The sequence below is a fragment of the Oncorhynchus nerka genome, linkage group LG25 (assembly GCF_034236695.1).
Source record: "Oncorhynchus nerka isolate Pitt River linkage group LG25, Oner_Uvic_2.0, whole genome shotgun sequence".
NCBI lineage: Eukaryota > Metazoa > Chordata > Actinopteri > Salmoniformes > Salmonidae > Oncorhynchus > Oncorhynchus nerka.
The window spans coordinates 30985297-31012717 of record NC_088420.1 but is presented as its reverse complement, the minus strand read 5'-3'; the positions used below and the strand labels follow the sequence as shown (position 1 = coordinate 31012717).

The 27421-nt window shown below is 41.8% G+C and overlaps 1 protein-coding gene and 1 long non-coding RNA gene across 3 annotated transcripts in view; both read left to right on the top strand.

Moving 5' to 3' along the window:
* Positions 1–1750: 1750 nt before the first annotated feature.
* The window catches only part of LOC115109371 (guanine nucleotide-binding protein G(o) subunit alpha-like), a 196067-nt gene continuing 170396 nt past the window's right edge, over positions 1751–27421 (top strand). The window contains exons 1-2 of one of the 2 annotated variants that reach the window (XM_029634196.2): positions 1751–2218; positions 2399–2441. In XM_029634196.2, the coding sequence (XP_029490056.1) occupies positions 2101–2218; positions 2399–2441 (161 nt within the window). In that variant the 5' untranslated portion in view covers positions 1751–2100. The remainder of the gene's footprint in view (positions 2219–2398; positions 2442–27421) is intronic. The other variant, XM_029634195.2, reaches the window with a different exon arrangement.
* LOC135564519 (uncharacterized) lies at positions 15740–21507 on the top strand. Its single transcript, XR_010461104.1, has 3 exons — positions 15740–20727; positions 20848–20928; positions 21035–21507. It is a non-coding gene; the product is annotated as an uncharacterized LOC135564519 (long non-coding RNA).

Genomic DNA, 27421 nt, shown 5'->3' with positions numbered 1-27421 from the left:
TCTTAGTCATTTTGTTGTTTTTGTTTAAGTGTTCTTTGTGTTCTTCATTAATAAAGAAGAATGTATTCTAACCACGCTGCGCTTTGGTCTACTCCATATGACGATCGTGACAATTTCTGTGTTGGAATAATAATAAATACTGATACATTTAATTCGTATTGTGCCTTTCATCACTGTGTTATCTTAAAGCGCTACATAGAAAAACATTATAAAATACAAAATACAATAAAAACATCATACATTTACTATCAAGGCAGGAAATAGCAATAGTAGGCTAGGTGCTAAAAGGAGTTTCCAGATTAGGACTATAAGAAAGACAGTCTGTAGAAATGTGTTTTAAGGCTGTTTTAAATGTTTCCCGGTTGATGCAGCAGCTCTCAGATGGTCAGGGAGAACATTCCATAGGCGAGGGGCAATGGAGCAGAATGATATGAGGTCGCTGACTCAATCCATTCAAGGCTTTAATTACTAGGAGGAGAGTTCAGCAAGGATGGGGAGATGTGGGCTGACTTATTGGTCCTGGTCAGGACTCTGGCAGCACTATTCTGGAGAAGTTGTAGCCTCTGAAGTGACTTGGCTGGAAGGCCCCGAACAGAGTGTTACCATAATTGATCCGGGAGAAGATGAAGCCGTGGACGATTTTCTCTGCATCTGACTGGAAGAGTGGTGGTTTGAGCCGGGCGAATGGTGTGGGCGTACCCCAACAATAGAATGGTGTGGGTGTATACCGGTCATTGAAAATATTAATGCGAGTAGACCGCTCATTAGCCAGCTCATCATCCACGGGAGGATGACATCATCCTCTATGAGGAAATAGCAAGCATTTTTTAAGGTTCTTTTTTCTCCACTTCATGCTTTGGTCACAAATACAAGTATATATTATTTTCCTTTATTTAACTAGGCAAGTCAGTTAAGAACAAAATAACAAATTATTATTTACAATGACTGCCTCCCCCGGCCAACGCTGAGCCAATTGTGCGCCGCCCTATGGGACTCCCAATCACAGCCGGGTGTGATACAGCCTGGATTCAAACCAGGGACTGTAGTGACACCTCTTGCACTGAGATGCAATGCCTCGGGAGTATAGGATGAGTCAACAACATTATTTGTTTATGAGTTAACAGAATAAGCACTTTTAAAAGTGAGATTTAAAACTGGAACATTTTCTCTCAGCCTCAAAGCAAAATGTGTTGAGTAGCATGAAATCAGCATTAAAACAGCAAACCATTCTCCCATCCACATGGCAAAATATGTAGAATTGCAGCAAATTAGTTTTAAAATGGCAAAATCTTCTCTCAGACTCATGACAAAATGTGTAAAATAGCATTATAAAACAGCACATTTCGCTACGTGCCCAATTACAACATGTGTTGAAATGCAGGAAGTTAGCTATTTTTCCTGAAAAGAATCAGTTAAAAAATGTATATCAAATAGGATAGGCCTAATGATGTTTTTATGATGATGATGATGGACTTATGATGGTGATTGACCAATAATTAGATAAACTGTGTGCTATTTGCATAATAAGTTAATTGCAAGCCAGTTATGATTTAATAAGATCACATCTAGCCCAACGTCTAACAGACAACCTGGCCCATCCGAAAACGAAACCCCTGTAGAATAAATACAATTATTTTGACTTGAGACTGCCAAACAGGTATAACGGTACTCTGCCACCAGGATGGTTGCTCGAGCATGCTCGCTTTGGTCCTGACGTCAGCAAGTGTAGTGCGGATCTAAACGCACTCTCCTTCCTCCGTTCATTGTGAGTGGCAAGCTAAACGATGCGAGCGCTCGTAGCTGTTGCCGCCGCCCAGTAGAGTTTCCCCGCCCGAGGACCAAGCACAACGACACTGACAAAGAGAGCGTGAGCGCAAGATACAAAGACAAGTCCTTTTTTCAAACAAGTGTCAAACGTTGTCGTGGCGAATTTATTCATGCTTTAACCAGTCATCGGCAGAGCGCGAGCGAGAGGGGAGAACGAGAGCGAGTCAGCCTAGAGACGGATAAGGAAGGAATAGGGGGGAAATAATTGCTCGTATATTTCGGTCCTCGCCAACCGTTACTTTGGATATCAAGAAGATCAGAGGTTGTGTAGCCATGGGATGTACACTGAGCGCCGAGGAGAGAGCGGCTTTGGACAGGAGCAAGGCTATCGAGAAAAACCTCAAAGAAGATGGAGTCACAGCCGCGAAAGACGTAAAACTACTCCTGCTCGGTAAGATTCTTCGGAAGGAGGGGTGGCCGGACCCTGTCGATCGGCTTCCTGGTTGCTTGTCCATAGTCTGAAGTGTCCAAATCACACACCTGCTTTCTGGTTAGACTATGAATATAAATTAAAACCACAGCATTGATGTAACGTTACTTAATACCCCCTTGTCTCTTTTCATCCCTTCAGGGGCTGGGGAGTCAGGAAAAAGTACCATCGTGAAACAGATGAAGTAAGTGCCACGGTCTAATAATTGTTTGCATTGAATGTGTGTGATGTATACTCATGAAAGGCTTAACACACACACGCACGCACGCACGCACGCACACACACACACACAGTAGTAGCGTGAGAAAGGTTTATTTGGTCCTCGACATTTCCAAATATGTTTGACCTTTTCTGGTGAGAAGAGCTTAAACCGACAGCGTTGCGGGTTAAGGGAAATATCGATGAGCACCAAAAATTGTGCTGAAATCGGAAGCTGTTTTGCCTATACAGCTAATGCACGTTAGCTTTCACTGACAGCTTGTGTCAGTCTGTATTATTAAATTAATAAACCGTGCAATGACCAGTTCCCGAGAATACACCTCTCTCAATTCGGCATGTTGTATCTCCCAGATATGTCTCCTGCCCCTTCAATGTTTGATCGGGCAAGCAAACTGCTTCATCATTTAGAGAAATATGAATGTTATAAGCTATACATGTAACCGGTGTATATTGAGACTGGAGAGCTTTTGTGGGAGATATCTGCTGGTTTTAACGTTTGACTGCTGTCAATGGAAAATGAGTTGATTTTGTGAAGTCAACCCAAGTGGTACAGGCTACAGTGAGCTCCAGAAGTATTGTGACAGTGACACATTTGTTGTTGTTTTGACCCTGTACTCCAGCACTTTGGATTTGAAATGATACAATGCCTATGAGGTTTAAATGCAGACTGTTAGATTTCATTTCAGATTTTTGTTTACCATATCGTGAACCGTTTAGAAATGTCAGCACTTTTTGTACATAGTATTGGGTCAAATTCACTTATATGTGTATTAAACTATTCCTAGCAGGCAATGATTAGCAGGCACTCAAGCCAGTTTCAGATTCTTTTCTGTCCAATAAAAGTCAATGGTAAATAATGTATTGTGCAATTTTGGAGTAACTTTTATTGTAAATAAGAATATAATATGTTTCTAAACACCTCTACATTAATGTGGATGCTACCATGATTATGGATAATCCTGAATGAATTATGAATTATGATGAGTGAGAAAGTTACAGACGCAATATCATACCCCCCCCCCCAAAAAAAATGCAAACCTCCCCTGTTATTGTAATGGTGAGAGGTTAGCATGTCTTGAGAAACATATTCGATTCTTCTTTACAATAAAAGTGACTCCAAAATGACATTATTATAGTGCACAAAATAATCTGAAACACAACCAAAACAAACAGCAAATGCATCTAGCAATTTGGTAGAGTCACAAGCTTGATTTAACCATTGCTTGCTAGGAATATGGGACCAAATACTAAACTTTTGACTACTTTAAAAAGGTGTCACTGTCCCAATACTTTTGGAGCCTACTGTAATTGATGAATGTTAAAGATTAAATCATTTTTTTCTCAAACACATTTATGTAGGCTATCTGAGCGAATAATTGGGTGGGAACTTCACACTGCAATTTTTATTTGCCTGCCTTATAGCCAACACCCTTTCTTGCCTTTAATCAATCAATTAATCAATCAATCATGCCATTTCAGATATTCAACTAATTAAGAATTCAGATTAATGTTATGATGACTGTCATTTTAAGGGGTCCTCATTACATTGTTATAGTTACTTGTAATAACTCATAACTAGTGGTAATTGCAGTCTGTAATTCCATATTAAAATGCTTGTTACATATAGACAAGTTTCCACTACATTCACCATTTTAGTGTTTTGTTTCCTATCAGCAACATCCGATTCAGTAACAACTGTTGGCTGTCCAAGACTAGAAAGGTTGGATAGGCTCTAATTATCAACCCATGAATGCGCACTCTACAAAATCTCCCCTCAGTGTTGTTGCTAGCCGTTGCCAACCAAAAGTGTGCCATCTTGGTTAATAACATAACATTGATCAGAAATACAGTGTAGACATTGTTAATGTTGTAAATTACTATTGCAGCTGGAAACGGCTACAATTATCTACATAGGCGTACAGAGGCGCATTATCAGCAACCATCACTCCTGTGTTCCAATTGCACGTTGTGTTAACTAATCCAAGTTGATCATTTTTAAAGGCTAATTGATCCATTAGAAAACCCTGTTGCAATTATGTTAGCAGAGCTGAAACTGTTGTCCTGATTAAAGAAGCCATAAACTGGCCTTCTTTAGACTAGTTGAGTATCTGGAGCATCAGCATTTGTGAGTTCGATTACAGGCCCAAAATGGCCAGAAACAAAGAACTTTCTTCTGAAACTCGTCAGTCTATTCTTGTTCTGAGAAATGAAGGCTATTCCTTGCGAGAAATTGCCAAGAAACTGGAGATCTGGTACAACGCTGTGTACTACTCCCTTCACAGAACAGCGCAAGCTGGCTCTAACCAGAATAGAAAGAGGAGTGGGAGGCCCCGGTGCACAACTGAGCAAGAGGACAAGTACATTAGAGTGTCTAGTTTGAGAAACAGACCTCTCACAAGTCCTCAACTGGCAGGTTCATTAAATAGTACCCGCAAAACACCAGTCTCAACGTTAACAGTGAAGAGGCAACTCCGGGATGCTGGCCTTCTAGGCAGAGTTATCTCAGACTGGCCAATATGTATAGTGCATATGTTATTGTGTGTGTGTGTGTGTGTGTGTATTGTGTGTGTGTTTTATTGAAATTGCCATTGAAAAACTTTGCTGGCTATTCTGGCAATTGGCATATCCAACTAAGGCACTGCATCTCAGTGCAAGAGGCGTCACTGTAGTCCCTGATTCGAGTTGGGAGTCCCATAGGGTGGTGCACAATTGACCCAGCGTCGTCCGGGTTTGGCTGGGGTAGGCCGTCATTGTAAATAAGAATTTGTTCTGCACTGACTTGCCTAGTTAAGTAAAGGTTAAAAAAAGAGCTCTACTTGCTGAGTCGGCCAGGGCAGATGTGACGTATATAAAGGTCATATGTTCATCAAAATAAAGACCCAAATATTTGTAATTGCTAGTGAACTCAATCATTTCTTCACCAAAACAAAACTGAAAAACACTTTTCTTAGTACCTGGTTTTCGAAAATGCATTGTCTGTGTTATTTTCTGATTGATCATGAGTCTCCATCTTTTGCACCAATAACATTTTCTTTCTTGTTTTACACCCGACGGTGTGGGAAACCAATCTGTAGGAAATTCATTAACTCACACACAGGCAGTTAGTGCTTGGTAGAGGGACTGGATTGCGTGATAAAATGTCCAATCAACCCGTTTTTAGCAAACTATAGGCTAAAAGATCCCTATTTATGAAATCAAAAGCTTTCTGGAAATCAATGAAACATGCAAAAGTAGGCTTATTTTCCTGTAGTCTATTTCTGACTATTGTGCAGACCGAGAAGATATGATCGATACATGTTCTGGATTTACAAAACACAATTTGTTCATCCACCAGAATGTTTTGATCCTCCAAAAAGGTAATTAATTTACTGTTGAGGATGGATGAATATACTGTAATTTATAGACTGTACTTACCATACTTAGTATGCCTCTATAATAAATGTTTTGAAGATTTGGGAATGGGATTCACTATAAACTTATACCAAGTGAATGGCATTATACTTTACTCAAAACAACTAGTAATTTATGTGTATCTATTATTGTTATCTATTAGTGGATTACCCATCCTGACAACCTGGACCTAATTTTGAGGCTTCTAGAAGCACCACACAAGTGAGAAAATAATACACTAGTACACCACAGAGTACATTTGATTTCTGCATAAGTACTATGTAATTACAATATGTTATACAGGATTTAGCTAGTTAAATTGAAGTGTATCTTGAGGAACACTTACTTGTAATTATTGTGTACCTACATAGTATGTTACCCATCCTGACAATCCAATCATCAGGTTCTGAAAGCGCCGCCCAAGTGGTAAGGTAAACACACTAATAGACCACAGACTACATATCTGCATAAGTACAATGCTATCGCTAGTTGTTACACAGGATTTAGCTATTTAAAGTAAAGTTTCAAGTTTATAGTTAGTTACCTTTATAATTACCATATAATTACTTACTACTGTGAGCGTACCAAGTAATTAGGCGTCACTCTAAAGCGGGAAGGTGGAATAAACGAGTCAGGAAAAAGGTTTTTCTGATTGAACACGGTTCTCTATTGAGAGTATTTTGTCAACAAAAACATTCAAACATAATCAATGAAAAATCTTCCAAGGAAAAACACACATCTTCTTCTCCAGATGAAACAAGAACACAATAGGATAATCTTTAAACTACAACAAACATAAATCACGGTTTTGTCACCGTCTTAGTGGTTCTTTCAGCACAGCTTCTCTCTCTCGGTGGCCATCTTCCAGAGATAGTTTTCCCCTCTCTCTTCTGGTTCCATTCTCTCTTTTATAGGGGAAGGAGAGTATCTCATTAGTACCGTCAGCTGTGCTTAATTGACTCTGGTTACCTTGTCTCCCAGGCTCTGTTGGGCAACTATCCATGAGCCCAGCCTGCCCTCTAGTGGTCCGTCCACATACCTTCCCCCCCAGGACCGAACCTGAGGGTCGGGCGCCAGACGCACCGTCTTGGTCACGTCGGGACAGCGCGTCTGCATTCCCGTTCCTCGATCCGGCCCTGTGGATGACATGGAAAGAGAATGGTTGTAAAGACAAAAACCATCTGGCTATTCTGTTGTTATTGTTTCTCTTACCAGCCATCCACGTGAGGGGCGCATGGTCAGTAACTAATGCAAACCTCCGACCCAGTAGGTAGTACCGGAGATAATCGAGGGCCCACTTGATGGCTAAGGCCTCTTTCTCTACGGTCGCATACCTCTGTTCCCGATCACTGAGTTTCCTACTAATGAAGAGAATCGGCTTCTCTGCTTCACCTTTACCCTGAGCTAGTACGGCCCCGAGCCCTGTATCCGAGGCGTCGACCTGCACAATGAACTCTTGTGAGAAGTCCGGAGCCTGTAGAACGGGATCAGAACACAGGCCATCTTTTAACAATTGAAAGGCCTCTTCCGTCTCGTCTTTCCACTCTACCTGGTTTGGCAGGTTTTTCCTGATAAGGTTTGTGAGGGGGTTGGCAATGGTTGCATATCCCGGGATAAAACGGCGATAATATCCTGTTATCCCTAAGAAGGCCCGAACGTCTCGCTTGGTCCGGGGTCGAGGCCAGTCACGAATTGCCCTGGTCTTCTCTGCCTGTGGGCGTATTTTCCCATTCCCCACGGTGTACCCCAGGTATTCCGCTTCGGACAAACCCAGGCAGCATTTATTTGGATTGGCTGTCAACCCTGTGGCTTCCAAACTCACGAGCACCGCCCGTAATCGCAGGAGGTGACTATCCCAGTCCTCGCTGTGGATGACCACATCGTCTATGTACGCCGCTGCATACTCTTGATGGGGCCGTAGAATGGCATCCATGAGGCGTTGGAAGGTTGCAGCGGCACCGTGCAGTCCGAAGGGCATCCTCACATACTGGAAAAGCCCCTCTGGAGTGGCAAAGGCAGTCTTTGGGCGATCCTCCGGAGCCACCGGCACTTGCCAATATCCCTTCGTCAAATCCAGGGTAGTGATGAACTTGGCCTTTCCTAAGCGCTCCAAGAGTTCATCCACGCGGGGCATGGGATACGCATCGAATGTAGAGATGGCATTCACGCCCCTAAAGTCGTTGCAGAGTCTCATACTACCATCGGATTTGGGGACCAGGACTATGGGACTGGACCACTCACTCGTCGAGGGCTCGATCACGCCCATCCTCAACATCTCCCTCACCTCTTTCTTAGCGATGACTCTGCGAGCCTCAGGAATCCTGTAAGGGCGGATATGCACCTTCTTGCCGGGTTCAGTGTGGATATGGTGGAACAGGACATCTGTTTGTCCTGGGAATGGAGAGAATATTCGACCGAAGTTCATAATCAGCTTGTCTAGCTGTCTTGACTGCTCCGGTAGGAGAGTTTGGCCACGGTGCACCTGTGGTAGAGCCTCCTCTTTTCCTTTGCCCTCCAGGGCCATCAAAGCCACCTCCTCCTCTCGTCCATGGTATGTCTTCAGCAGGTTTATGTGATAGATTTGGACCTTCTTCCTCCTGTCAGGTTGCTTGATGAGGTAATTGACCGGTGAGACCCTTTTCATTACCTCGTAGGGCCCCCTCCACTGCGCCAGCAAGCGATGTTCGGCCGTGGGCACAAGCACCATCACTTTCTCTCCCACGGTGAACTCACGGGGGTCGCAGACTTATCATAGGCCCGGCCTTGGGTCCTTTGGGCCTTCTCCATATGCTCCTTGACTATGGGCCACACTGCTGACAGGCGGTCTCTCATCAGGGTAACGTGTTCTATTGTGGATCGAAAGGGGCATGGTTGGGTCTCCCAGGTCTCCTTGGCTAAGTCGAGGATTCCTCGACAGGGTCTGCCATAGAGCAATTCAAACGGAGAGAATCCAGTGGATGCCTGGGGTACTTCTCGCAGGGCAAACATTAAGTGTGGGAGAAGCATGTCCCAGTTTTTCCCGTCTCGGGACACCACCCTTCTCAACATGCTTTTTATCGTTTTGTTCAAGCGTTCACACAACCCGTCTGTTTGAGGGTGGAATATGCTTGTACGTATCTGTTGAACCTGATATAACCGACACAAGTCCTTCATCAACCGGGACATGAACGGGGTTCCTTGATCAGTCAAGATAGTCTTGGGGAGGCCCACACGAGAGAACATCAGGAATAACTCCTTGGCAATTCCCTTTGACGACATGTTACGCAGGGGTATGGCCTCCGGGAACTTGGTAGCGTAATCTATAACCACTAGGATGTACTCGTGTCCTCTGGCGGATTTTGGGAGGGGTCCTACGAGGTCCATAGCTATGCGTTCAAAGGGAGTCTCTATGATGGGGAGAGGAATCAAAGGGTTACGTAGGTGTGGCCGTGGGGCTGTACGTTGACATTGATCACACGTCCTACAATACCTGGCCACATCCCGGGTGACCCGGGGCCAATAGAATCTCTGCATGATTCTGTCAATAGTCTTGTCTCGTGCCAGGTGTCCTCCTAGGACGTGGGAATGGGCTAACTGTAGAACTGTATCTCTGTATGGCCTAGGCACCATTAGTAATTCCTGGTTTTCCCCCCTTCGTCGTACGACCCAGTATAAGAGACCCCGCCTGATTGCATAGTAAGGAAGAGGGGGCTCACCTGATCCGTCGACGTTCCTCCCGTCGATCACCTTCACCTTCCTCATGGCCTCCCTTAGGTCTGGGTCTCTATGCTGCGAGGTGCCGAACTGTCCCTTTAATTCCTGGGGCAGGTCGACCTCGGTAGAGGGATGTGGAGGTTGTTCCACATCCCCATCAGGGGTGACCGAGGAGAATCCCTTCCAGGTTCCCTCCTCGAATGGAGCTTCAAATATATCCCTTAGCGCCTGGTTGCTCCTTCCTTCCTGCGTTGTGTATAGCCCTTCACATGTGTCTTCATCGGTGGTTTCTTGGAATATCTGTCGTAAACGTTGGGTCGCTATTTCTTCCTCTGCTGCAGAGGACGAGGACGCGGCTACGTCTCCTTGTAGGACTACTACCTCGGGCTTGGATTTTCTCTTCTTTCCTGTCCCCCTTCTTCCCGTGCATAACGTCATCTGCCGAAGCTCCTTATATAAAGGACAGTCTCTCCCGATCAATAATGGCACCTTCAGCTGCGGCACTTTCCCGGCCCTGACTGTACACCTTCCTTTTGGAGTGAGAATAGGCAGATTCACAGTGGGGTAATAGTGGGTGTCTCCATGGATACAGGATACGGCTACTTTGTCTGGTAGCAGTGTTGCGGAGGTCACCATCCGCTCCTCTACTAACGTAACCATACTTCCCGAGTCGAGAATAGCTACCACATCTTGTCCTTCGACTTGCACCGGAATCTCTGAGGCTGGGGCTATCTCTGCTAACCAACAGTGTTGATCCTGCCCCCTCAAAACGGGATGTGTGGGGGTAGGCAGTGATGACTCCGTGACCATGGGCTCATCCTTGCTAGGACATTGTGGGGCATAATGGTTGTCTGCTGTGCTGTGAACAATTGTTGTAGTAGGGCGTTATCCATCGTTCTTGAATGGTTCCTCCGGGTCTATTGGAAGAATCTTGATTTACTCACTTATCCTTGTGTCACTCGTCCACCTAATGCCCGTATCCTCCACCAATGTGAGCGTACCAAGTAATTAGGCGTCACTCTAAAGCGGGAAGGTGGAATAAACGAGTCAGGAAAAAGGTTTTTCTGATTGAACACGGTTCTCTATTGAGAGTATTTTGTCAACAAAAACATTCAAACATAATCAATGAAAAATCTTCCAAGGAAAAACACACATCTTCTTCTCCAGATGAAACAAGAACACAATAGGATAATCTTTAAACTACAACAAACATAAATCACGGTTTTGTCACCGTCTTAGTGGTTCTTTCAGCACAGCTTCTCTCTCTCGGTGGCCATCTTCCAGAGATAGTTTTCCCCTCTCTCTTCTGGTTCCATTCTCTCTTTTATAGGGGAAGGAGAGTATCTCATTAGTACCGTCAGCTGTGCTTAATTGACTCTGGTTACCTTGTCTCCCAGGCTCTGTTGGGCAACTATCCATGAGCCCAGCCTGCCCTCTAGTGGTCCGTCCACACTACTCATTACCAAGTGAAAATACCTAATACCTAAAAAATATTAGGGCTGACCCCATTTAGTCGACTGGTTGATTGTTTGGTCAATAAGCTGTTAGTCGACCAAGATTGTTTTAGTCGAGCAGTGGCAAATATAGGCTACAGTGGGGAGAACAAGTATTTGATATACTGACGATTTTGCAGGTTTTCCTACTTACAAAGCATGTCTGTACTTTTTATCATAGGTACACTTCAACTGTGAGAGACGGAATCTAAAACAAAATCCAGAAAATCACATTGTATGATTTTTAAGAAATTAATTTGCATGTTATTGCATGACATAAGTATTTGATACATCAGAAAAGCAGAACTTAATATTTGGTACAGAAACCTTTGTTTGCAATTACAGAGATCATACGTTTCCTGTAGTTCTTGACCAGGTCTGCACACACTGCAGCAGGGATTTTGGCCCACTCCTCCATACAGACCTTCTCCAGATCCTTCAGGTTTCGGGGCTGTCGCTGGGCAATACAGACTTTCAGCTCCCTCCAAAGATTTTCTATTTTGTTCAGGTCTGGAGACTGGCTAGGCCACTCCAGGACCTTGAGATGCTTCTTACGGAGCCACTCCTTAGTTGCCCTGGCTGTGTGTTTCGGGTTGTTGTCATGCTGGAAGACCCAGCCACGACCCATCTTCAATGCTCTTACTGAGGGAAGGAGGTTGCCCCATCCATCCTCCCCTCAATACGGTGTAGTCGTCCTGTCCCCTTTGCAGAAAAGCATCCCCAAAGAATGATGTTTCCACCTCCATGCTTCACGGTTGGGATGGTATTCTTGGGGTTGTACTCATCCTTCTTCCTCCAAACACGGCGAGTGGAGTTTAGACCAAAAAGCTCTATTTTTGTCTCATCAGACCACATGACCTTCTCCCATTCCTCCTCTGGATCATCCAGATGGTCATTGGCAAACTTCAGACGGGCCTGGACATGCGCTGGCTTGAGCAGGGGGACCTTGTGTGCGCTGCAGGATTTGAATCCATGACGGCGTAGTGTGTTACTAATGGTTTTCTTTGAGACTGTGGTCCCAGCTCTCTTCAGGTCATTGACCAGGTCCTGCCGTGTAGTTCTGGGCTGAATCCTCACCTTCCTCATGATCATTTATGCCCCACGAGGTGAGATCTTGCATGGAGCCCCAGACCAAGGGTGATTGACCGTCATCTTGAACTTCTTCCATTTTCTAATAATTGCGCCAACAGTTGTTGCCTTCTCACCAAGCTTCTTGCCTATTGTCCTGTAGCCCATCCCAGCCTTGTGCAGGGCTACAATTTTATCCCTGATGTCCTTACACAGCTCTCTGGACATGGCCATTGTGGAGAGGTTGGATTCTGTTTGATTGAGTGTGTGGACAGGTGTCTTTTATACAGGTAACGAGTTCAAACAGGTGCAGTTAATACAGGTAATGAGTGGAGAACAGGAGGGCTTCTTAAAGAAAAACTAATAGGTCTGTGAGAGCCGGTATTCTTACTGGTTGGTAGGTGATCAAATACTTATGTCATGCAATAAAATGCAAATTAATTACTTAATAATCATACATAAAAAAATTGTTTTAGATTCCGTCTCTCACAGTTGAAGTGTACCTTTGATAAAAAATTACAGACCTCTACATGCTTTGTAAGTAGGAAAACCTGCAAAATCGGCAGTGTATCAAATACTTGTTCTCCCCACTGTGTATAAAAAAATTATGGCACACGAGAAATCTGTCTGATTCACGCCTGTCTGAGTGGACTCATCCATTGCAGAGGCCGTGAAGAATTTTGGGGAGGTTTATTTAATACCATTTACAAGTTGTCAATTTGGGCTTCTGTCAATCTTGAGTAAGGACACGCACTTGATTACACATAAAACTTGGCTTAAGCTTTTTTCTTTGCCTCAAACTGTAAGTAAACAAAGTCTGCTTTTACATCCATTAAGAATGAAAATAGTTCCTCAAGTAGCCAATTTGAAAAATCTTTACAGCTCTCTCCCTTTCGATAACCACTCAGAATGAAAGGGGGAAAAATGTTATACTCTGGTCGGGTGGAAACGTCATAAAATTGGCCTTCCTGATTACTTCTTATCCCTTGCGCAAATAGCCTACAGCTGTGTCTGCCTGTCTGGAGCTCACTGGGGCAGGAAACTCTGAAGGCCAAGAATATTTTATACAATGTTGAAGGTTTGCTAGCATGAGCTTTGGGGCTGACGAAGTTAATAGTTGATACAATGTTTCAAGTTCCTTGCAGACAGGCCATGCGTAGCCAATGTGATTTGTAAGATATTTATTTTTATCAGGAAATTTGCAAGCTGCAATATTTTTATTTGTTTGCTTTATATAGGCTATTTTTACATACTGGCAATGGAAATAGAAGTTTGTTTTATATTTGTATCATTTTCATTTAGATAGAGTTGTGTTTAACCACATTACATTGATTTTGAGATATGAAGACCTTATTATAAATGAAATAAAACTGTTCCATGAAAATGTGCATATGAAAATCATAACTGGCACACAGATCAGTCGAAATGTTAAGATAACTTGTCATTCCAAATGGAAAAGGTTGCCGACCGCTGGTGTGGCCTATTACCGGCAACTTCAGGAGCTTAAAGGCAGAATCTGCGAAGGCCAGCAGCGGGCAGCAGGAGGAGGAGGGTGGGAACAGGTTTCTTTCTTCTGGTTTTTGATCTCTAGCTCCCTCTCTAGTAATTTGCGTGTCTTAAAGCATTTAACAAGCTCAGCAGTTGATTTTACTCAAACCTAGGGTGTGTCTATATATGGACAAATACACATTTTAAAGTTTTGACCAATCGATTGGTCAAAAAAACAGACGACTCTCGGTCGACCAAGATTATTTTTAGTCGGGGACAGCCCTTCTTTTTATCTCCTTTTTAACATTACAAGTAACAATGGAAATCAACAACGTCTCTGTCTTCATCTGTTTCTTTCTTCTAAGCATTTTCCCATTCTGGAGTCTGAGAACTTGGGCTCAGTGCAAGAGCCGTCACTACAGTCCCTGGTTCGAATCCAGGCTGAATCACATCCGGCCGTGATTGGGAGTCCCATAGGGCGGCGCATAATTGGCCCAGTGTCGTCTGGGGTAGGCCGTCATTGGAAATAAGAATTTGTTCTTAACTGACTTGCCAAGTTAAATAAAGGTTAAATAAAATGTTTACAAAAAAACCTTATGTGAATCTGCGGTAGAGAAGAAGAATGTATGACAATTTAGCATAGACACTCTACATTAACCTACTTATACTAGTTATCATTATAATGATTTCTATAGTTTAGGCCTATAGCTAGGCCTAGCTACCTAACTAGATGTTGCGTTATACAGCTAGCAATAATAGTACTTGCTAACATTAAGGTAGCAAGTGTTTATATTGGAAATTAACTAACCTTACTCATAGGTTTGTTGACAAAAAGTAGCTAGCTATCTAACCTTATAACAGTGGTTTCAACCGGTCAAATGCAATCGACTGGTCGATCTCCGAGACATTCGTAGTCGATCACCAAACGTTTCTATGCCAAACGTGCCCAGGGGCCCTGACCTCCAGGGGGCCCCATTAATCATTCTCACTAATATTAGTCATATTAACATGGCATATGTCATTACAAAATGTGTAACATTTAATGATATTCGCTTTAAAACTGCAAATTTCTCTCCACCCCATGGCAAAATGGGGAGAATGGTAGGAAATAAGCTGTAAAACTGTTTTTTTCTTCTCCCTGCCCCATGGCAAAATGAGTAGAATTGCATGAAAACTAAAATGTTTCTCTCCACCGTCAAGAGGGGGTCACTAAAATGGGGGGGGGGGGGGGCAACCAAATCTCTCTTAGGGCCCCCAAAGAGCTAGAAACGGCCCTGGTTAGAAAACTAGCTAGCGTGCTAGCTAATCACAAAAACTCTACTAGTTGCATGGAAAGTCTAACACTAAGCTAGCTGGCAAACATTAGCTAGTTAACTACCTATGGGACATCGTCCAGCATCATTTCTGTATCCAATGAAGCAAAACAAATTGCATGAAAAACATACCTTCTCTCTCCTGTGTTGGTGCTTTGTTTCTTTTGCTGCAATCTTTTGTCTGGATTTAGCATACTGATGTGTTAGGGGACACAATTAAACTGTGGTTCTGGTGTTACAGAGAAGCTTCTCAGGAACATACCCTTTCAATTCATGAGGATATTGCTTCAATATCTAATTTGTAAGTGATCAGAAAACGTCAAAAAGGTCACGGACAGTTCAATGTTAAGCCCTAGTCAATAATGGCACCAAATCACCTGTCTGGATTCTTAAATTCAACACGTTTTGTCCAATATCTCAAGATAATGTGGTATTATTGTTATTACATTTTCAGGGCTGATGTAGAACACAGAGATGATTCAAATAAAAGTAAAGATTCTTAAATGAAAATGCTATATTATGCAAATTGTGCACTTAATATGCAATTTAGGAGGTACGGGGATACATAATTACAATAATTTAAACCCAATAATTTAAGATATGGTGGTCATATTATTAACAAATCTTCATGCTTTGTGAAAAACTGAGAGTTTATAACAATTTTAAATAATTTATGAAATTAGAATTGAAAAAATATACTACTTTATGCATCCCCACACACTTACACACTACCCCCACCAACACAGTCACACACAACCCCCCCCACACACACACACCCACACACACACACACACACACACACACACACACACACAAAGCCTAACACTGACACACACAGCCTAACTTTTCTCACTAAGTCTGAACTGTAACACAGAAGGCTACTAGTCTAATAGCATAGATTACTTTTAAAGTAGGCCTACACCTGATTTGGGTCACAGATTATCCATGGTATTGATCAGATACTCTAGTGGCCGCTGTGACAATAAAAATAAATGTTTTTAAAAAATGGAGGCAGTCGGGAGGAGGCAAGATCAGGTAGGTCTGTCCTAACCAATGAGAGGGTAGATATGCGCTTGAACAACTGGTGCAGTAGTTACCCCAGCCACAACGTTAGCTATGTCGTAAAAATTATTTGAGGGTTTTAATTTAAAGTTAGGGTTTGGTATAAGGTAGCAGTGTGGTTAAGGTTATGGTCATATAAAAACGTATACAAAAATAAAGAAAAGTTTAGGGTTAGGTTTAAAATCACATTTTAAGAAGAGAAATTCTAGAAATAGGCACGGTTTATGACTTTGTGGCTGTGGTAAAGTGACGACCAGGCACAACTCTAATATAAAGTGTTTTTTTCTCAAAGTTGCCGGGATGTCACGTGTCCTATTTATATCAGTACACTCGTAACAACCTAATCATTACGAAACATTTATTCTATCAAATAAGCCACACGTAACAAATAAGCCATTACATTTTTTGTTAACCAAATTTGATACTCTCATTGACCTCCATACAAAAATCCCTCGCTGGAGAAGAACCTCTTTGGTTAGGTTACATTGTAGGGTTATTTTTGGTGTTGATGAGTTGCTATAGTGATGGAAGAATAAACTGCAGAAAATAATTAGCCTAGGCACAGAATAGACTGAGTGAGCTACCTGCTAGCCAGCTGCACAGAAAGATAGATAGGACACATTTTCAATTTACTGGTATTTAGCAATATTTTTATTGCGATTGTAGGGCTTTAGCCACTGAATATAGGTAGTTTTTACTTGAAAGAATAAAACCATCACTTACAAAATTCGCTGCTGGCATAATACAGCCAGTGCCATGCAGCGCTGCCTCTCGCCCGACTTGTTGCCTCAGCAAGCGCCTCAAGCACTCCCACACAGCCAGCATGCAAGCAACCCCCCCAGCTCGTCTCATGTCTTTACATGCTTTAATTGTAAAAAATCTATTCACTTTTAGTGTGCCATGAACACATGTTGATTGTCAAGCAAATCACTTTAAAAAAAGGTTACTTTCGCACATTCATCCAAAATAATTCAGCATCCGAACAGTGCACTGTGCACCCACCAACTTTCCTTAAATTTGCAAGTGGATGCTGGCCTTCTAGGCAGAGTTCCTTTGTCCAGTGTCTGTGTTCTCATTAAATGGTACCCGCAAAAAAACTGTCTCTACGTCAACAGTGAAGAGGCGACTCCAGGATGCTGGCCTTCTAGGCAGCGTTGCAAAGAAAAAGCCATATCTCAGACTGGCCAATAAAATAAAATATTAAGATGGGCAAAAGAACACAGACACTGGACAGAGGAACTCTGCCTAGAAGGCCAGTATCCCGGAGTCGCCTCTTCACTGTTGACGTTGAGACTGGTGTTTTGCAGGTACTATTTAATGAAGCTACCAGTTGAGGACTTGTTGTTTCTCAAACTAGACACACTAACGTACTTGTCCTCTTGATTAGATGTGCACTGGGGCCTCCCACTCCTCTCTCTATTCTGGTTAGAGCCAGTTTGTGCTGTTCTGTGAAGGGAGTAGTACACAGCATTGTACGAGATCTTCAGTTTCTTGGCAATTGTAGATATTCCATTAAAAATCAGCCGTTTCCAGCTACAGTGGTTCCTCCTACAAAAGTTGCGAACACCGCAGGAATTAGAGGTACCCAGCGTCACGGCTTCATTGCTCCAGACCACCACAAGGGGGAGTTAGAGCACTCATTACGCATTTGGGTCCCAAGGTTTTTATATGACCAATCATATCGAGTGGTTCCAATGACGAATTTGACACGGAGCCATGGTGACTTTTTTCAGCAAAGATGGCTGACAAAACATTACGGGGAGGCAAATGTAAGTAGTTATAACATCATAACGAGTCAAGCAAAAAAATATACAATTGTGAGGAATATGTTAGTTAATGTAGAAACAAATGAATTGTGCATATTTTTTGGTCATAAAGTTAATTTACGAAAATCGCTATTTTGCACGTTTTTCTTCTGTCATATCCAAAACCAGGTGTATCAAACGCCATTCTGTGAAGAATGCTGTGTCTGCATGTACAGTTTGTATTACAATTATACACTTCAACAGTGTTTACCACTCCTGCTCCTGGGACATCAATGATTACACATTGTAGCTATGCAATAGACTAGAAACATTATTTTGTAATTCATATACAGAATAAAAAACAGTACATCCTGCCAGCACGCCCACAAGCGTGCTGAATGACGCGTGGAAAAGAGAGCGAGGAATGAGATAGGAGTAACAATCCAGGCTATTTGTCTGAGTTCAGGCTGTATCACATCCGACCGTAATTGGGAGTGCCATAGGGCGGCGCACAATTGGCCAGCAGGTTTGGCCGGGGTCTGCTGGTGCTGGGGTAGGCTGGTGCTGAAAATATAGCTAAATTGTTATGCAAGTGTTGCACACCAACAGATGGAGAAAACCTACACCAGTTGAGAAATTAATTTCAACAATAATCTTCATTTTAATTTGACTTTACGAACAATAAGAGGGCTTAATTGGAGTCTATTTCTTCGGGGCCTAGACCTATATAAATGAACTTAACTGGCTGAGGCAGGCTATGAGGCTTTATTAGGACAACTTACAACTGCAACTGGTCAGAATTGGAGCATGCTACATAAAACAATCATTTAAAGAAAAAAAGTCTGCACGTTAGATCTAAACAATGTAACTAATAATTAAAAGCGCACATTTGTAAATCCCAAACTCTAAAAGTAATTGGAAAGGCCAATTATGTGTGACACAATACAGAATGTAAACAAGATGTAAACAAGATGCTGTGTTTTTATTTACAGTAGTGATGGACAACTGGAGGCATTTTGAAAACAGGTTTTCAAACACTTGTTTTTCACAACTGTAGCAGGTGTAGCCCATCATGCAAATGTTTCCTATTAGCAGGACAATAGACTTTTTATAACCCGGCTACTGTTGGGAAAAATCCCCCAACTTGCAAAGTATTCGATGCTTAAGTACTCTAAAGTGTTACATTTCTAACTCAAAGCAGCAGTACAGTATTTATTCAGCAACATCTTTATGCTTTTGTTAATAAAATAAAATAATGAGAAAAAGACATTGAAATGCGGATGTTTATATAAACTAAATTTTAGTCGCACTTCCACCCAGCTCCACGACCACAGGTAAAACCTTACTGAGATGATCAATGTATTTGTTGTATTGTTGTATTGTCAATTTCTCTAGTCAAAACATCTTGATGGCCTTGACCAGTTTATCTTTGAGCAAATTGCTCAATGGCTGTCTGCAATCTGCTGTATACTTATAGCCTATTGTAACCTGAAAGTCATGCCTTTCCTCACCCCGCCCAAAACTACACCCTAAAAACAGTTACTATTCCAAAACGGGTTGTTAATAAAAATGTAAAAATCACATTGAGACTAAAGAGAACAAACGGAATGGACATCGTTTTCATCAAGCCAGCTTCTTTCTATGGTGCTACCCGTTCCAGGGTTAGGACTGTAACCACCAGCTTCTTTCTATGGTGCTACCCGTTCCAGGGTTAGGACTGTAACCACCAGCTTCTTTCTATGGTGCTACCCGTTCCAGGGTTAGGACTGTAACCACCAGCTTCTTTCTATGGTGCTACCCGTCCCAGGGTTAGAACTGTAACCACCAGCTTATTTCTATGGTGCTACCCGTTCCAGGGTTAGGACTGTAACCACCAGCTTCTTTCTATGGTGCTACCCGTTCCAGGGTTAGGACTGTAACCACCAGCTTATTTTATGGTGCTACCCGTTCCAGGGTTAGGACTGTAACCACCAGCTTCTTTCTATGGTGCTACCCGTTCCAGGGTTAGGACTGTAACCACCAGCTTCTTTCTATGGTGCTACCCATCCCAGGGTTAGGACTGTAACCACCAGCTTCTTTCTATGGTGCTACCCGTTCCAGGGTTAGGACTGTAACCACCAGCTTCTTTCTATGGTGCTACCCGTTCCAGGGTTAGGACTGTAACCACCAGCTTCTTTCTATGGTGCTACCCGTCCCAGGGTTAGAACTGTAACCACCAGCTTATTTCTATGGTGCTACCCGTTCCAGGGTTAGGACTGTAACCACCAGCTTCTTTCTATGGTGCTACCCGTTCCAGGGTTAGGACTGTAACCACCAGCTTATTTTATGGTGCTACCCGTTCCAGGGTTAGGACTGTAACCACCAGCTTCTTTCTATGGTGCTACCCGTTCCAGGGTTAGGACTGTAACCACCAGCTTCTTTCTATGGTGCTACCCATCCCAGGGTTAGGACTGTAACCACCAGCTTCTTTCTATGGTGCTACCTGTTCCAGGGTTAGGACTGTAACCACCAGCTTCTTTCTATGGTGCTACCTGTTCCAGGGTTAGGACTGTAACCACCAGCTTCTTTCTATGGTGCTACCCGTCCCAGGGTTAGAACTGTAACCACCAGCTTATTTCTATGGTGCCCCCCGTTCCAGGATTAGGACTGTAACCACCAGCTTCTTTCTATGGTGCTACCCGTTCCAGGGTTAGGACTGTAAAAACCAGCTTCTTTCTATGGTGCTACCTGTTCCAGGGTTAGGACTGTAATCACCAGCTTCTTTCTATGGTGCTACCCGTTCCAGGGTTAGGACTGTAACCACCAGCTTCTTTCTATGGTGCTACCCGTTCCAGGGTTAGGACTGTAACCACCAGCTTCTTTCTATGGTGCTACCCGTTCCAGGGTTAGGACTGTAACCACCAGCCTCTTTCTATGGTGCTACCCATTCCAGGGCTAGGACTGTAACCACCAGAGGACTTGAAAATGAGCTGGAGCTGAGAGGATCACCAAAACTAAAGGTATTTTGGTTTCAGAGCATTTTATATAAAAAAGAGAAGGTATATAGCCTATCAATGTGTAGGCGTACTGTATAATAAAATCGATAATTGTGTACTAAAAACATGAATGTGTTTTTGCAGTGCTTACAACCATGCCGACAACCATCCGTGGAGATCAGTTTACTAAGGGCTGGACAACGGGCCACACCGAAAAAACACATGGTAGCCGAGAAAGCAGTTAGTTAAGCTAGATTCTTAAAATGTGTAGGCAGCATTTGTGTGTTGGAGTCACTTTTAATTCTTAATTGATCTACCGTTTCTATCATAGGCCACTGTAATCGATGGGGGCTCAGGGCGGTACCATTCTGCTCATCTGATGAAGGTGCTCATGGGTGAGATTCAAACTTTGAAGACCGAGATCGAGTCATTGAAGGGAGCCCAGCAGAAGGTCCAGAGCCAGGTGGTATTGGAGGAGAGTCACTCCTCATTAGCAGAGAGTCAGGTGGAGATGTGTAACCGAAGAGAGATACCAAAAGTGGGCACAGAATACAAACTGGGATGGATCCCGAGGCAAATGTGGCTTACCAGTGAACCTCTGGGTGTTCATCATTAATACTGTGTCTCAGAAGTTTCCAGCCATGACTGATGCAACCCGAAAAAGCATTAAAGACAGAGTTAATGAGCACTTGAGTTCACAGAGAAAGTCTGGACATGGCCTGCTCTCCCTTATGTAAGGACTTTCCCATGTTTACTACAGTATGTACTGTATGCTATGTTTTGTTAATAAAATATCTAAAACTACTATTTCAAAATTCTGATGTTTATTTAGTTATGGATCCATAACGAATTACTTGTTGAAATATGCCATGATATTCTTGAGATATGTGTTGACTGAATATAAGGAGGTGATGTCTGCATTTTTGCCTTTTTCTCGCTCTAAGTTAAATGAAAAACGAAATCTCCAAAATATTGTTACTTTTTAAACAAAGTGATTATTATTATTAATTCATTTAGAATTATATAAAACCTGCTTAGGATCTGTGAGAATATCTAACGGAAAATGCCCCTTAGATGTTCATTTAGAGTCCTCCAATCCTCTAAATGTAATTATTGACAGAGTCACGTCATTAACAAAAGAATGTTTCGATATACTGTAGGCCTACCATAGGCGAAATGAGTCTCACTAGTGTTGAGTAATGCCTAATGAAGGCAAACAATTTAGAATCCTCAAATTAATTAAGCAAGTACCAGTCAAAAGTTTGGACACACCTACTCATTCCAGAATTTTTCTTTATTTTTACTATTTTCTACATTGTAGAATAATAGTGAAGGCATCACAACTATAAAATAACACATATGGAACCAGTTAAGAACACATTCTTATTTACGGGGACAGCCTACTTCTTCCTCCCCAACAGGGATTTGAATGCTGGTCTCCCACTTGCACTTTCCCTTGTTTCTTCAGTATGTATTTTAGAAAGTAGCCTATCAAACAAATAAACACATTTTGTTAATAAAATAATTATAAAAAATACTCTTTCAAAATGCAGATGTAGATTTAGTTATGGACCCATAACAAATTACTATGGGAATAAATATCACTGATTTACAGAAATATTGGAACAAAGTTGTCTAATGAAGGCAAACAATTTAGAATCCTCCAATCCTGTAGCCTACTCCCAACTTCACGTTGCACAGCGCCATAGAAACACCATAATATTAATCAAATTAATTAAGCCAAATTTCTTCAAATCAATCCAATATACTATGTTATTACAAAAAAAGATTTTAAATTATCTGGTAATGCCAATATGGAATACTATCAAATGCTACTCAAATATGCTAGTCAAACTACCAATAACAGTAACAGAAAAATCGCTGAGAATTAAATGACATGCCACAGAATGCTGTGGCAGCACGCAAGGTGTGCCCCAGTATGACGCAACTTCTAAAGGAGGAACCACTGTACAATAGTCATTTACAACATTAACAATGTCTACACTGTATTTCTGATCAATTTGAGTTTTTTTTAATTTGACCAAAAAATGTCCTTTTCTTTTAAAAACAAGAACATTTCTAAGTGGCCCCAAACTTTTGAACGGTAGTGTATATTTTTACAAAAAAAGATATGGGGATTGGAAATAATGCAGACAATTACATTGATAGAAGCCACAATCTATCTGCAATATTAAAGCTGATTTACCCCCTATTAAAAATAAATTAAAAATAACTAACTAAAAGCTAATTAGGTTTCCCCTTTTATCTGTGGATTTATTGTCAGAGTAGAGAGAACACAATTTTGTGTGACTCAAAATGGGTCAAAATTCTACAAACATCAAGCAAATAGATTTCAGGTAAAGTAACCAAATCTTTATCTCCCAGGACAAATTAGCTAGCAACAGCAAGCTAAATGTCCATGAATGTTTCAAATGTGTTAACAACCTCTCCCCAAATGAATATAGTACACAGTTGGTTTTGGTATTTTAACCTGTGTGTCATGAAGTGTCTAGTGGGGATAGACAAAATCAACATGCGCATGCGGACGCATATGCGCAGAGCCAGATTGGTCATCATTTAAGTCTCTAAGAGCTTTGCACTCCTGGATATATACAATATTTGCCCATTATTCTTTTATTTATTATTCAAGCTCAATCAAGTTGGTAGTTGATTATTGCTAGAAAACCATTTTCAAGTCTTGCCATAGATTTTCAAGCTGATTTAAGTCAAAACTGTAATTAGGCGACTCAAGAACATTCAATGTTGTCTTGGTAAGCAACTTCAGTGTAGAATTGGCCTTGTGTTTTAGGTTAATGTCCTGCTGAAAGGTTAATTCATCTCCCAGTGTCTGTTGGAAGAACTCCCTAAAGAATACGCTTTGTATTCAGGACAAAAAGTGAATTTGTTAGCCAAATTATTTGCAGTATTACTTAAGTGTCTTGTTGCAAACAGGATGCATGTTTTGGAATATATTTTATTCTGTACAGGCTTCTTTCTTTTCACTCTGTCATTTAGGTTAGTATTGTGGAGTTACTACAATGTTGATTCATCCTCAGTTTTCTCATATCATAACCATTTAACACTGTAGCTGTTTTAAAATCACCATTGGCTTCATGGTGAAATCCCTGAGCAGTTTCTCCGGGAGTTTCGGCAACTGAGTTAGGAAGGACCATCCAAAGCCTAATTAATAACTTCACTATGCTGAAAGGGATATTCAGTGTCTGCTTTTTTCTACCAATCGGTGCCCTTATTTGCTAAGCATTGGAAAACCTCCCTGGTCTTTGTGGTTGAATCTCTGCTTGAAATTCAGTACTCAATATTTAAATGTTTTATTTAACCTTTATTTAACTAGGCGATTGAGGGACCTTACAAATAATTGTATGTGTGGGGTACAGAGATGGAGTAGTCATACATTTTTTGGGGTAAACCACTATAATGATTCCATGCAACTTACTATGTGATTTGTTAAGCACATTTTTACTACTGAACTTATTTCGTCTTGCAATAACAAAAGGGTTGAATAATTATTGACTCAAGACATTTCAGCTTTTCGAAAATACATTATGTGTGTAGAACAGTGACATAAAATATATATATTTTTTATTCAGACTAACACAACAAAATGTGGAAAAGGTAAAGGGGTGTGAATACTTTCTGAAGGCACTGTATATCTGAGAGATATAAGAAAGCTTAAAGATATACAATCCCAGTCAAAAGTTTTACCCTCATTCAAGGGTTTTTCTTTATGTTTACTATTTTCTACATTGTAGAATAATAGTGAAGACATCAAAACTATGAAATAACACATAAGGAATCATGTAGTAAGTTAAAAAGTGCTCTGGCCCCCCAATGGTGGAACAAACTCCCTCACGACGCCAGGACAGCGGAGTCAATCACCACCTTCCGGAGACACCTGAAACCCCACCTCTTTCAGGAATACCTAGGATAGGATAAAGTAATCCTTCTCACCCCTCCCCTTAAAAGATTTAGATGCACTATTGTAAAGTGGCTGTTCCACTGGATGTCTTAAGGTGAACGCACCAATTTGTAAGTCGCTCTGGATAAGAGCGTCTGCTAAATGACTTAAATGTAAATGTAATGTGTTAAACAAATCAAAATATTTTATATTTGAGATTCTTCAAATAGCTACCCTTTGCCTTGATGACAGCTTTGCACACTGAGATGTTCCTCTCCTTCAAAGCACAATTCGATACGCATATATCTAAATGGCGTCTGATACGATACAGGAACGATACTTTTAGTTTTAAGCGATTCGATTTGATTTGTGGAATGAATCGATGCACTAACAATTGTTGAATGAACACATTCATTTTCCATTCTCAATTAATATCTAATACTGATTGAGCTGACTTCTCTGAGCTGATTGGCGGTGTGTGTGTGTGTGTGTGTGTGTGTGTGTGTGTGTGTGTGTGTGTGTGTGTGTGTGAGCTGAGCCATAGGGCAGCAGGAAGCCTAGCGGTTAGAGCAGCGTTTCCCAAACTTACTGACCCTGGGAACCCCAAGGGACACACGTTCTGGTTTTTACCCTGGCACTACACAGCTGATTTACCTTGGCACTACACAGCTGATTTACCCTGGCACTACACAGCTGATTTACCCTGGCACTACACAGCTGATTTACCCTGGCACTACACAGCTGATTTACCCTGACACTACACAGCTGATCTACCCTGGCACTACACAGCTGATTTACCCTGGCACTACACAGCTGATTTACCCTGGCACTACACAGCTGATTTACCTTGGCACTACACAGCTGATTTACCCTGGCACAACACAGCTGATTTACCCTGGCACTACACAGCTGATTTAACCTGGCACTACACAGCTGATTTACCCTGGCACTACACAGCTGATTTACCCTGGCACTACACAGCTGATTTACCCTGGCACTACACAGCTGATTTACCCTGGCACTACACAGCTGATTTACCCTGGCACTACACAGCTGATTTACCCTGGCACTACACAGCTGATTTACCCTGACACTACACAGCTGATTTACCCTGGCACTACACAGCTGATTTACCCTGGCACTACACAGCTGATTTACCCTGGCACTACACAGCTGATTTACCCTGGCACTACACAGCTGATTTACCCTGGCACTACACAGCTGATTAAAATAATCAAAGCTTGATGATGAGTTCACCCTTCTTGAGGTCCCCAGTTTGGGAAACGCTGGGTTTGGGCCAGTAACCAAAAGATTGCTGGTTCAAATACCCGAGCCGACAAGATGATAAATCAGACGTTGTGCCCTTCAGCAAGGCACTTAACCCTAATTTGCTTCAGGGGCGCCGTACTACTATAGCTGATCCTGTAAAACAACACATTTGAATGCACCTATCGGGGGGGATTTATGTTAATGTCCCCCACTTTTTAAAATCTGAAATCCTCATCACCCAATGATTAACTTGTCATTATAGCAGATGAAAATGTTTTGAGCTAGTAATATGTCAATATCTATCATAAAAAATGTCATACATAGCTAATTCATTGACACATTTTGGGATTTCACCCCCATCGCAAAGCGAATGGTTTTGCTCATTTGCGTGTCACATAAATTATTGCTGCCCTTGTTATGAAATTACATCTTTATCCTGTTCATGTAGAAATGAACAAATACACTGATTGTTTAAACAGAACTACCAAAAACAACCAAAAATATTTAGTACGGTGAACTTGGCAATCGATGTGCAATCAGCAAGATGTGAGTTTTGTCCACTCCTGTAGCCTTCAAAGCTGTGCTGGTAAAACACAGTATTATACAGCGTGTTTGGTAACAATAACCCAGTAAATTACATTGGTTGTCCCTCAATTAATTAAGCCTATGATTTAATATTGCGAAAGCCATTTGACAAACATCTGCAATTTTGCAAATGTAGCCGACAAATATTAGAACAGGTATAGGGTAGGCCTACCTCTCGCTGGCGCGAGCAGCTGCGTCTCCTGTGCTGTGCGCACAGTTGTTATTTGACTTGTAGATCAATGTCATAGGCAGTTACATACAAAAAAGTTTGATAGGCTGATGGAGAGGACACATCAATTCAGTCACAACAGATTAGAAATATTTTCAGATTAAGGCAGAAATAAATAATATGAGTAAAACATTTGATTCATAACATTTGAATAAGTTTTCTTACTGACAAATGCTTCATTTGGATCAGTTTGGGCTCCCACAGACTAATTCACTCACATCATAAACATTTGAACTGGGGAACGATGCTTATCGGTGAATCCCTAGTAATAGTAGTGAATCCCTAGTAAGTTGCATCCCTAGTAATAAGCATTCGTTGTTACTCCTCTGATTGCAGACTGCAATTACCACTAGTTACATGTTATTAGTTCAGTGTAACTATGAATTATCACAATTAATTACAATACTTGTTACAGTGTAATTACATATGTAATTACACTGTTTTAAGGATCCCTTAAAATTGTGTTACCGAATATAGTCTGTGCGTCTTGGTTTGCTGTTGTCACACACACACACACACACACACACACACACACACACACACACACACACACGACAAGATGCACAAAAATGGCTAATATCGGTACTATGACTTGAATAGGATTTGTTCCACAAATGCTAAAACGTTAGCATGTGGAAACAGTGCCAGGGAAACTTAACCAAAGCATGGATTGCTGCCATTCCTTGTCCATAGACTGCATACAGGGTAGGAAACAAATA